Genomic DNA, 12,276 nt, shown 5'->3' with positions numbered 1-12,276 from the left:
AGAGTCCAAGAAGAGACATATACTTACATGATCAATTGATTTTTGGCCAAGGTGCCAAAGCAAATCAATGAGCCAAGAAGATAGGGAGTAACCAGAAATCTCATACATTGCAGGCAAAGTATAAAATGGTATAACCATTTTGGGAAAAGCTTTAAGTTTCATTAATGGATGATAAAGGGGTGAGAGTTTGATGAGTAACAGCATATTTTCATAATCTTGAAATGTCTCCCTATAAATTACTTGTTAATTATAAATTAGACAAATCTGGTGGGCATCCCCTTAACCAAGTGATTGAAGCTAGTATCAGATAAACGGACGTAATGTGTCTCCTGATATGATATACTGAGGAGATGCTAATGTGATCTATGGGTTATTCTTGCTAAAAATATATCATCTAAATCCAATCCTAAGAAAACATACAAACCCAGCTGAAGGATATTCTAAAAAATAACTGCCCTGCACTCTTTAAAAATCATCAAAGTCAAGAAAGACAAAGAAGTTTAGAGAACTATTCTAGACTAAAGATGACTAAAGAAGCATGACACCAAAAAGCAATACATGATCATGGTCTAAATTCTGGGCTGGGGTTGCAGAGTGACAAGGGATGCCTACAAAGAACATTACTGGGGCATTATTGGATAATAGTCTATATCTGAATAGGAACTGTGGATTAGATTAAAGCAGCAGTTCTCAGTGTGGTCTGGGGTCTCCAAGGTACTTCAAGGGAGTCTATAAGGTCAAAGTTATTTTTACAACAATACTAACAAAAAAATTTTGTCTTTTCACTCTTATTCTCTTATGAGTGTATGTGAACATTTCCGGAGGCTACATGACTTTCTGATACAGCAACTGAATAAAGAAGCATATGAATCCAGATGTCTTTTATTGAGCCAAACATTAAAGAGAATTAGAAAACTATACAAAAATGCCACTTGAGGGCCAGGCGCGGTGGCTCATGCCTGTAATCCCAGCACTTTCAGAGGCCGAGGCAGGTGGATTATGAGGTCAAGAGACCGAGACCATCCTGGCCAACATGATGAAACCCCATCTCTACTAAAAATACAAAAATTAGCCAGGCATTGTGGCAGGCGCCTGTAATCCCAACTACTCAGGAGGCTGAGGCAGGAGAATCGCCTGAACCCGGGAGGTGGAGGTTGCAGTGAGCCGAGATCGCACCACTGTACTCCAGCCTGGCAACAGAGTGAGACTTCGTCTTAAAAAAAAAAAAAAAAAAAAAGCCACTTGACTTAGCATGGTTGTCTCAGGAAAAAGCACCTTTGTAATTGTCTGAGCTGTGAACTGATGGCAGTTGCTTTTTCTACGGCATACTATATATTTACTTGAAAGAACAAATAATGACCAAACTATGGTTATTTGGACATTATGGCAGACATTTTCTCAAAAATGAAGGAAGCAGTGTATCCATCTTGAAGGAAAAAAAAAATCAACAAAATTTGTTGCCGGTATTCTAACGCATGTTTTAAAGCAAAAATTCGAATTATTGAAAACCTATCTGCCACTGTGATCTTGACATCTTCCCAATACTTAAAAGACTCTAATGAGACTGATAGTGATATTAACAAATGTGGCATATTTTGTAATACAGTATCCCAAAAACCAATCTTTGGAAGATGTGCATAACTCATGGAACCAATATTTTTCAAGTGACCAACACATGGATAAACATACATTCATAGGTAAAAGATCCAAAGAGCAAAACAGATCAATGGATTTTAACATAACAATGCAAAAAGTTAGCTGGTATGGTTTCAGAGTCTATATTGCAACTATCTTTAAGAAAAAAACACTTGTCAATTTGAGATATGGAATCAAAAAAGAACATATGCAATTATTTGAAAAGGCTATTAAAATACTACTTTCTCTCAAAAACACAACTACATGAGGTCCAACTCTCTTCATGTATTTCACAGGTAAAACATGTTGTAAGACAGTAAATGTAGAAGATATGAGAATCTAGCTGCCTTAGCTAGACATTAAAGAGATTTATAAAAATGCAAAACAATGCCACATTTCTCATTTTTTGAAAGTTATTTTTAATAAAATGTTTTATATCCACCTGTAATAGGTTTATTACTATTATTTAAAATTGATTAAAAATATTTAAAGTACTCAGCACTAAGAACACCAATGGGTTTTTGTTTAAAGGTCTAAACGGCCCCGAGACCATGAAGTTTGAGAAGCACTATTACAAGTAAAATCCAACAAGAGCCATGTCTAATTCCTTCAAATGCTACAATTCTGTGAATACTCAAGAAAATGGAGATATGATTTAAACAATAAACAAAAGTAAGGAACATTTTCCCATCCTCCCTTTATGAAAAAAATATAATCCAGCCTTTTCCAAGATACCTCTTGCTGTAAATTTGTTTTCATTAATAATCATAGCTTATAGCCACATTATAAAATATTGGATTTTTATAGTTAATCTTAAAAAAAGAATCTAGGAACTAGATTGAAGCTAATAAAAATGGCCTTCATTGACTACTTTAAAAAACAATATATTCGTTTTGAACCTATAAAAGCTTACTTGCATATGTACGTGAACATTTAAAATATTTATTCTCTTTTAAAAATGTTTTACTTATTTATTTTTTGAGATAGGGCCTTGTTCTGTCGCCCAGGCTGGAGTGCTGCTGTGCTATCATGGCTCACTATAGCCTCAACCTCCCAGGCCCAAGTGATCATCCCACCTCAGCCTGGCCTAAAGTAATCATTCTCTTTGAGAGCTGAGCTATCCTCTTATCCTTCAATCTCTTAAATGTGTTATTAGGTACATATTTAAGTTAATTAAAGTGAATTAAATTAATTTTGCTTTTTAATTGTTTATCATGCTTCTAAAATACATACTCTGGGATCTCATCAAACAGCAACTTGCACTCACTGGTATGGAAAATTAGATATATGAACTACTTAACTGTTCAATTTTGAAAGGAATGAGCATTTATGCTAGATACATACTATCATTCAATTCACAGAAAGATCAACAAAAGGTTTTTATGAGTCTATTAATTAACTATAATAAATCTCAGCTCTGGTACTGAATCACCACGTTACTTATCTCTACTGACCCTGAACTAATAGAAAGTGTTCTCATCAAAATAATCTCTATATTTTAGCAGCACGAGTTTTAAAATAATTACTTATTGCATTATAAAGATTACTTACAATATATGCATATGGTATAAAAAACAACGGAATGAAGTTATGTACCCATACCCAGCTTTAGAAGAATAACATTTAATATTACCTTTAAACCCCCTAACCTCTCTGGATTTTGTATTTATTGTTCCTTTTCTCTGGTATTAATTTCTCATTTAACTTACCTCACCTACTTACTAAAGAGTAAGAATGTGCACATCCTTAAAATACATACATTTTAAAGAATGTGATTCATGCTTTTAAGGAATTCAGATAGGGAAACATGAAGATAAATCAATCATTATAGTAAGCCATTCAAGTATTAAAAGGGGTTAAGTGAACACATCAAAGGAAGCTTTTAATTCTTCTTGGTGAGGTCAAGAAAGGCTTCACAGAGAAAGTGAAGTCTGAACTGAGTTTCAAAGAATAAGTGGGTATTTACTAGGTAAAGTTAGGGGGAGATCCTCTGTTAATTCCAAACAAGGGAAACAACATTGCCAAAGGACACAGGTGAGAAAGCTGAATAATTCCAGCAACTATAACTGGCACACAGGAGATGAGGCTGGAAAAGAAATTGAGTAGCAAATCTTGATGAGAAATTTGGAGTTTTTACTCCAAATTTTACTCCAAATTTTCCAAGCAAAAGGAACTGAGATAAATTGTTTTATTATTGTTGTTGTTATTTATAATTTCCTATATCTATGACCTTTAATAGTATCCTGCACAAATTGACTCTGGACTTGGTTACATGATTGCTTTTTGCTATCAGGGAAAGAAAAAAATTGATGGATTGCTCGTGTCTACTTCATCCCCTTTGCAGCCCAGCACCTGCCATGAAAACAAGCTCTGGCTAGCCTATATAAAACAGAGCCAGGCAGTCCCAGTTGAAACCATGCTAGACCAGCTGATAGATAGCTGACTCCTAGACAAATTAATGAGCCCAGCCAAAACCAAAAGAATGACTGAGCCAACCTGTAGACTCATGAGCAAATAAATGCTTATTACTCTATGCCACTGAACTTTTATGAGTGCTTGTAATGTAATAAACTGTGTAAACGATAACTGAAACAAAGGCTGAAGCTAACCACAGGGTTTAAGTAGAGGTGTCATAGGATCAAATATGGTATTTAGGGGACTTGTTTTTGTTTTAGTTTTTTTTTTGAGACAGAATCTTACTCTGTTGCCCAGGCTGGAGTGCAGTGGCGCCATCTCAGCTCACTGCAACCTCCACCTCCTGGGTTCAAGGGATTCTCCTGCTTCAGTCTTCCAGGTAGCTGGGATTACAGGTATCTGCTACCACGCCCAGCTGGAGTTTCTATTTTTAGTAGAGATAGGGTTTCAGCATGTTGGACAGGCTGGTCTTACACTAGTGAGCTCAGGTGATCTGCTGGCCTCAGCCTCTCAAAGTGCTGGGATTATAGGCATGAGTCACTGTGCCCAGCCTTGTTTTTGTTTTGAGATAGGGTCTTGTTCTGTCACCCAGGCTGGAGGCAATGCCACAGTAATGGCCCACTGCAGTCTCCACCTCCAGTCCTCAAGCAATTCTCCTGCCTTGGCCTCCCAAAGTGTTGTGATTATAGGTGTAAGCCACCACACCAAGCCCAAATATGCTTTTTAAAGACTGTGTTGATGAACAGAGAATAGGTTAACAATGGAGACATAAAAAGTATAAGAAACCATAAAGTTGAAAAAACTGCCAAAAGGAATGGAGAGGAAAAGACATTTGAAATGTGGTATTGGATGACCTGTTGGATCATGCCAGGCACTTGGAGAACTGTTGGATCTTAGGCACTAATTAGACACATTCACTGAAGAAGAGGGAGGATTTTAGGATGAAACTTAGGCTTAACACAAGAATAATTACAGATGTCATCACCCTAGATTTATGATACTTTAGTAGAAAAAAGTTAATTTTTTTTTAAAGATTTGTCTTTTGTTGTTGAAGACAGAAATAATCATTTCAGAAAACAGTACTTCAATACTGAAAAAGGAAGGCCACTTACACATCCTTTCCCAGGGGTAAGAAAAGTAAATCAGAATTTCAACATCTATTTGAAAAAACAAAAACTGTCCAGTGATTAATCCCTGAACAGTTTTTATTAACATAGTTTCAGAGTAAGCAAGAACCTAGTTCCCCAGGATTAAAGACACAGCACTAGATCTTTGGAAATGGCCTTCCTAGATCAAAATCAGTGGGTTATGAATTAGGCCTTTTTATCTCCTTTTCATTTGAGGCTCCTACTGTTTTCTTATAATTCATTTTTCACTTTATATCCTGAAACAGTTTAAATGGAGAGTGCAATTAAAATGTTCTACAATAATTTGAAAAAATAATAAATGAATATTTGCTTTACTCCAGGATATAATCATGCACTTAATTCAAAGCCATAGACCTAAGCCATCTTATTCACTATGGAAATGCTTTATGTATATGTGCATACACAGACATGCACATGCATACATATGTACAATTTTAATAAAAGATAATATATATCATTTATGAAAACTGACATATAGTAAAATAACAGGGGCCAAAATAGTGAGATAGCGAGAGTGTCAAAAGCACAATATTCCAGAAGAAATAAAAATAAGATGAACGTTAAAGATAAGAATAGAGGTAGTGGAGACATGAGCAAAAAAGACAGTTACACAGTTACATTTCTAGGCTAACGCAGTTTAAAAACAAAATGATATAAAAATCCCCATTTCTATCTCTCTCTATAATACAGATTTGGTTGTGTATCAGTAGCTGAAGAGCCAGTTATAGAAGCTGAAATTCAAGAGTACTTAAAAAAACCTGTTTACCACAAACTCTATTGCTACTACTGCTGATAGACATTAGTGAAGAATATAATCACGCCGAAAAACAAATGCACATCTACGCCCCTACTGTAATAGAGATGTATGAAAAGTCTGAGAACTTGCCTCTTTTTCAGTGTCTCTAGAGATACATGTCCACTGGTTCTCCTTCACACTGTACGCCCAGAAGTCAGCAAGATCTTGTGTTCCATCCCAGCCACCAAACAAATAAACAGTCTCTATGAAAATCAGAAAAATATGTGTAAAAAAATAAAGGACAAAATAAGCATAGGCACCCAAACCTATAGCTGTTTCTAAGACCACTTAAGAAGGCACATCTAAATAAATTTTAAAATAAAAATGTTAACCTGGTAACTCTCTCAAATATATACTAGACTAGTATATCCTAAGAATGAATGGATGCTGCAGAACCACTATTTTGAGAGATTTATAAAAATACAGATAAGTAGGAGGCATGTCCCAAGATTCTGATTGCACAGGTTTTCAATGGGTAAAAATGAGTCTGTATTTGTAAAGTATCCCAGAAAAATCTAATGTGCAGCTGGTTTGGAGCTTCTGTGTTTGGCCTTGAAAACTTTACATTTACCAGCTTCTTAATAATGCAGCCACTTTTTATCCGCTATGGAATTTTAAAATTCAGATTGTAAAAAATAAAAACTCCAGAGGAATATACAGTGTAAAAGTATAGCATAAGAACATTTAGCTGTTTTTGAAAAAAGTCGTATTAAAGGTAATTTCTCTCTATTGCTATATCAAAAACGATGGCTAAAACTAGCTTTAAGTTAAAATTAGATATCTTAAGAAAAAGTGATCCATAGCTTTGATATTCCTATAAAAACTGGGGAAAATTTTTCCAAATATATGGTGGTACGTTTAACTCATCAGAAATTATCCTTTAAGTCATTCTAAGTATCTTGAGAATTTGGTTTCTTCTGACTCTGAAATGTCTACTATATTCAAAGACTTTATCACTGACAAAACTGATTTTCTTGCTCAGTGAATAATGAATCTTTACATATAACATTGTGTATCATAGATCCTTCTTTATTTTCATTATTCATTTATTTTGAGACCGGGTCTCTCTCTGTTGCCCAGGCTGGAGTGCAGTGGTGCAATCATGGCTCACTGCAGCTTCCTGGGTTCAAGCAATCCCCCCAACCCAGCCTCTTGAGTAGCTGAGACTACAAGCATGTGCCACCATGCCCAGCTAACTTTTTTTCTGGGGGGTGGGGGGGTACAGACAGGAGCTCACTATGTTGTCCAGGCTGGTATTGAACTCCTGGCCTCAAGCAATCCTCCTGCCTCAGCCTCCCAAAGCGCTGGGATTATAGGCATGATCCACCCCATCTAGCCCCTTCTTTATGCAATAATAGTGCATTTCCAACTGGGTGCAGTGGCTCACGCCTGTAATCCTAGCACTTTTTGGGGGCTGAGGCGGGTGCACCACAAGGTTAGGTGTTTGAGATCAGCCTGGCCAACACAGTGAAACTCCGTTTCTACTAAACATACAAAAAAATTAGCCAGGTGTGGTGACGGGCACCTGTAATCCCAGCTATTCAGGAGGCTGAGGCAGGAGAATCACTTAAACCTGGGAGGCGGAGGTTGCAGTGAGCTGAGATCACGCCACTGCACTCCAGCCTGGGGTGACAGTGTGAGACTCTGTCTCAAAAAATAAAACATAAAAAAAAGTTGTTTCCTTTCTTCAAATATTTCCCCCTTTGTAACTGTTTTAAGTCTACCAGTTGTATAAGCTCACCAATGATTATCTTTTAATGTTAAATAAAACACTATATGAAAACTGTAAAGTCATGTACTCTCTAACTAACACGCCTTAGGCCTGTATATATGGAAGCTGCCATCCAAGTTATATCCCACCATGCAGGGTTACAATTCAAAGTGTACTTGGAAATACTAGAAGACTATTTAAGAAAACCTTTTGTCATTCACAGAGTTAGGCTATCTTCTACAAGATTGCTGTCATATTTGCATATAATTTCAAACTCTAAGTAAATTTTTCAAGTGATTTGTCTCTTCTATCCCCCAAATACCTGGGGAAATAAAAAAAAATGTTTCACTGTTTTCTGGATAAGAACAGGCCACTGGAGGACGACTGAGTTCTAGTACTAACTGGGTGATCAGTACAGATCATTTAAACCTCCTAGGTTTTAGTTTTTTCGTCTGCAAAATTCTCAGTGTTGTGAAGTCCTTCAGATATAAGTTACATGAGGCCAGGCACAGTGGCTCATCTGAGGTCGGGAGTTCGAGACCAGCCTGGTCAACATGGTGAAATCCCATCTATACCAAAAACACAAAAATTAGCCTTTCATGGTGGCACACATCTGTAATCCCAGCTACTCAAGAGGCTGAGGTAGGAGAATCGCTTGAACCCAGGAGGTGGAGGCTTCTGTGAGCTGAGATTGCACCACTTCACTCCAGCCTGGGCAACATAGCGAGACTCCATCTAAAAAAAAAAAAAGTTACATGAAAACATTCTGAAGGCTGACAAGTATGAACATCACTTCTACCTTTAAAATATGCATAAAAATGAAAAATACTCTATAGTTACTAAGTACAATAAAAATGATATTATAACTGACTACATGCCTAATTCAGTACATAAAACACTTTTGGCGCTGTATAAGTGTGAAATAATGCCAATTATTTCAAACTACCAAAAAAACTGTCCTATCTTGGAACTATAAAACAATCCATTATCATCAGTTAAGTAACATTCTGTTTCCAAAATGGCACATGGTAATACTCAGACACACAATTTTACAGCAAAAAAAAAAAAAAAATTAAAGAATTTTCATCTGGCTTAAAAATTATTTGCCAAGGCCTCACTAAAAGGAAATTAACCCTGTTAAATTCTGAAGCCTGGAGAGGGGGTATATAACTAAAATAGCAATAGCAATTGACCTTTTGTTTTACAGTGTTTCTGGGTACCCTCTGGATAAGGTTACCCTGGTTCATTAACTTTAATAACCCTTCCTCTTGGGCTCTGGGTTCTCAATGTTCTTTCTGAAAAGCAGGTCTCTTTGTACGCATAAATTCTCACAGCAAAGAAAACCCACATTTCCACAACAGCCTCATTGATAGCTGAGCAAAATAAAATCTGGCACGCAGTAAGCATCCTAATGGAATTAAGCCAAGATGTCATTCCTATCCATGAAGGCTTTGTGGTCCCAGCTGAAGTTTAATAGTAAAATTAAATGAATCGGATGGAAACTGAGCCTTCTGACATACCTGAATGAAAATGCATAACAAAAATTTTAATTAATTCATCTAATTATTTAAGTCATGCAAAGAAGAACTATTATGTGGAAACAGACACCAGAAAAGGTATTATTTAATGCACAAAGGATATCAAAGACCTTTAAAAATTATGGATATAACTGGAGAGAACTGTAGAGAGAAGTAAGGAAGTAAAAAGGAGAAAAAAGAAAGCATTAATATTTGCAGTAAGGTAGTAGATTGGTTAGGGAAGCTCATTCTCGTGCTTATACGTTCTATAATAATTCATTTACATCTGGGGCAGTACGTTCTTCTTCAAGGAGCAACCCCTTCACCCCTTCTCTATATTTTTTCTGAATGGGGTATAGGCTATAGTGTCTATCCATTTCTCCCAGCACTTTGAGGAATGTTTATTTAACACTTTTTGAGTACTGAGAATTAGCAAAGCACTTTAGAGAATTAAAAAGAAAGAAGACATAGTCCCCAGTCCCTATCCTCAAGGAACTTACAATCTAGTCAAGAATATCAAAAGGCAAACAGATCAACATAACGCAAGGCAGACTAAATGTCGTAAGAAAGGTAAACAAGGTAAAAAGCACCTGAGGGTTCAAAAGAGGGAAGAGAGTATATCTGGCTGAGGGGACTCAGAAGAGATTTCATGGTGACAATGGTATTTGACCTATGCACCAGCAGGAAGGAAAAAAAAAAAAAAAACCAAAAAAAAAAAAAAAAGAATAACAAAAGTATAGAGACAGAAAAACACATCAAAAGCGTTTTAAGGAACGTGTACTCTAGTCAGGCAAATCCTGGCTACGATCCTGGCTCTATCACCACAGCTATGCGACCACCACACAGTTCCTTAACTATTGGTTTCTTAATCTCTAAGATGTGATACAGTATCTATCCCATAAAGCTGCTGTGAGAATTAAATTAAATTAAATTAAATAACGCATGTTAAATGGTTAAACTGTATGATGAATAAATACACTGTTTGATTTAAAAGAACACATAGGTAGGAGGTGGAGAGGAGGTTAAAAGACAGGCAGTGTCCAGATCATGGAAGGGATTAAATAACAGGATAAGGGCTTTGAACTTGATTTCACACAGACAGTGGAGAAGCCACAGAAGATCTTAGGCAGAGGGGTAACAAGGTAACATCTGAACTTGCAGCATACAGGACTGACTGAAGGAGTTGAGAATGACAGGGATTGGAGGTAAAGTGGCCAGTAATAGCTTATGTTCGAAATGTCAAACAAATTTTATTCTAAAACACTGAGTCAATCAATCACCAATCAATCTATTTTTCATTACTTAGGCCACAAAAACTAAAATTCAACCATATCCTTTGGTATACTACATGTACCAATTTGGTACTAGTATAAAACAAACTCTGGAGCTACCTACTACCAGTAGTACTAATCTACACATCTTATATACACTAAAAATAATGTAGAAATCTAAGGTATATAAAGACATCTCAGTGTCTTTTTGTACAATGGAACAGGCTTTTTATTTTTAGTGCCCAAGTGCAATATCTGTCTTCTACTTTGATTTTTAGGATAAATCAGACTGTGTTGATTGCATAACCCTCCACAAGATGGCACACTACTTTTGCAATTAAATCAGTTTTTCAGTTTTTCCACTTTGACACTGTATAGGATGCATATACTATGCATTGACATAGCCCTGACCCAAAACTTAGACAAAATTCATGTATCAAAAAGAAGAGGTAGGGGAAGGGTTAACAGGCTGGTGAAATAAGTTACCTTAATTCTTAGTTTAGACACTGACAGAAAAACAAAATTTTTTTAAAAAAACGTTTTAAGAAACACAAATTTATCTTTAAGACAGAAATAAAACTCTATAATAATTAGACAAAGAGTTTAAATCCTTCTAAAAGTGAAGTTTAGTAAGACTTAAATTAACATGACAATTTTTGAAGAGAGAATAAATGGTAAGGGGAAAAATATTTTATATGCTCTTTACCCTTCCCTTCTTAAGCCATCCCCTTGAAGTATCATGACCCAGCAGATTATCAACTGGATTCACTGCCTCTCTTTTTAAATAGAACTGTATTCTTACTTAAAGCTATGGTTACAAAACTATCTAAATCTTTTGGGTGAATTCAACATACAGTCACTTTCCTTGCTAAAAGGCTGAATGTTATGCCTATGACAATATACTTTGTACTCTTAATGAAGTCTGCATTTCAGAATTACTTTCTGTTAACTGTGTAAAAGAAAGATGCACATTACTTTCAGAAATACAGCCACATGAATAAATTTGTAATAGCAACCAAAACCCATGTTTAGGCACTCCCTTCAAGTTTCTTTAAGGAACATCAAGAAAAACTGAACGTGGTACCACAAAATAAAAGCACTTTCAGGCTGGACGTGGTGGCTCACTCCTGTAATCCCAGCACTTTGGGAGGCCAAGGCGGGAGGATCACCTGAGGTCGGGAGTTCGAGACCAGCCCGACCAACATGGAGAAACCTTGGCTCTCCTAAAAATACAAAATTAGCCAGGCGTGGTGGCACATGCCTGTAATCCCACTGACTCGGGAGGCTGAGGCGAGAGAATCGCTTGAATCCAGGATGTGGAGGTTGTGGTGAGCTGAGATTGCGCCACTGCATCCCAGCCTGGATGACAAGAGCAAGACTCCATCTCAAAAAAATAAATAAATAAATAAAAATAAAAATAAATAAATAAATATGAATAAATAAAAGCACTTTCATATAATTGCTATAGAACAGTTAAAGGTTCAAATTTCTACAGAAGGGCTCTTCCAAGTGACAAGCAACTCTCCATCAACTTCTTTTGTAGATACCAAATATTAGAGCTTTGCCTAAGTCTTCGTACCTGCTCTGGTTGAGAAAGAAGAAAAAGGCTTAAACTGTAGGTTCTCAAAATGTAATGAGAGTTACACAACAAGGAACAGCCTACCACAATGGAAATTTATTAATACATTTCTAACTCAGCAGACTTCCACACTGAAACAAAATAGACATGGCTTTTCTCTCTTTCTATTCACTGTTCTTATCCCAGTCGAAAACCAAGTCACAG

At 36.3% G+C, this 12,276-nt stretch overlaps 1 protein-coding gene across 3 annotated transcripts in view; it reads right to left on the bottom strand.

Moving 5' to 3' along the window:
- MKLN1 (muskelin 1) overlaps positions 1–12,276 on the bottom strand; it is a 375,585-nt gene that overhangs the window by 57,499 nt on the left and 305,810 nt on the right. For all 3 annotated transcript variants that reach the window (XM_025379575.1, XM_025379574.1, XM_025379576.1), the window contains one exon: positions 6,085–6,197. In XM_025379575.1, the coding sequence (XP_025235360.1) occupies positions 6,085–6,197 (113 nt within the window). The remainder of the gene's footprint in view (positions 1–6,084; positions 6,198–12,276) is intronic.

This window comes from Theropithecus gelada, chromosome 3 (genome assembly GCF_003255815.1).
Source record: "Theropithecus gelada isolate Dixy chromosome 3, Tgel_1.0, whole genome shotgun sequence".
NCBI classification, from domain to species: domain Eukaryota; kingdom Metazoa; phylum Chordata; class Mammalia; order Primates; family Cercopithecidae; genus Theropithecus; species Theropithecus gelada.
The sequence above is the reverse complement of the archived record's forward strand: the minus strand, read 5'-3'. Positions and strand labels throughout refer to the sequence as shown.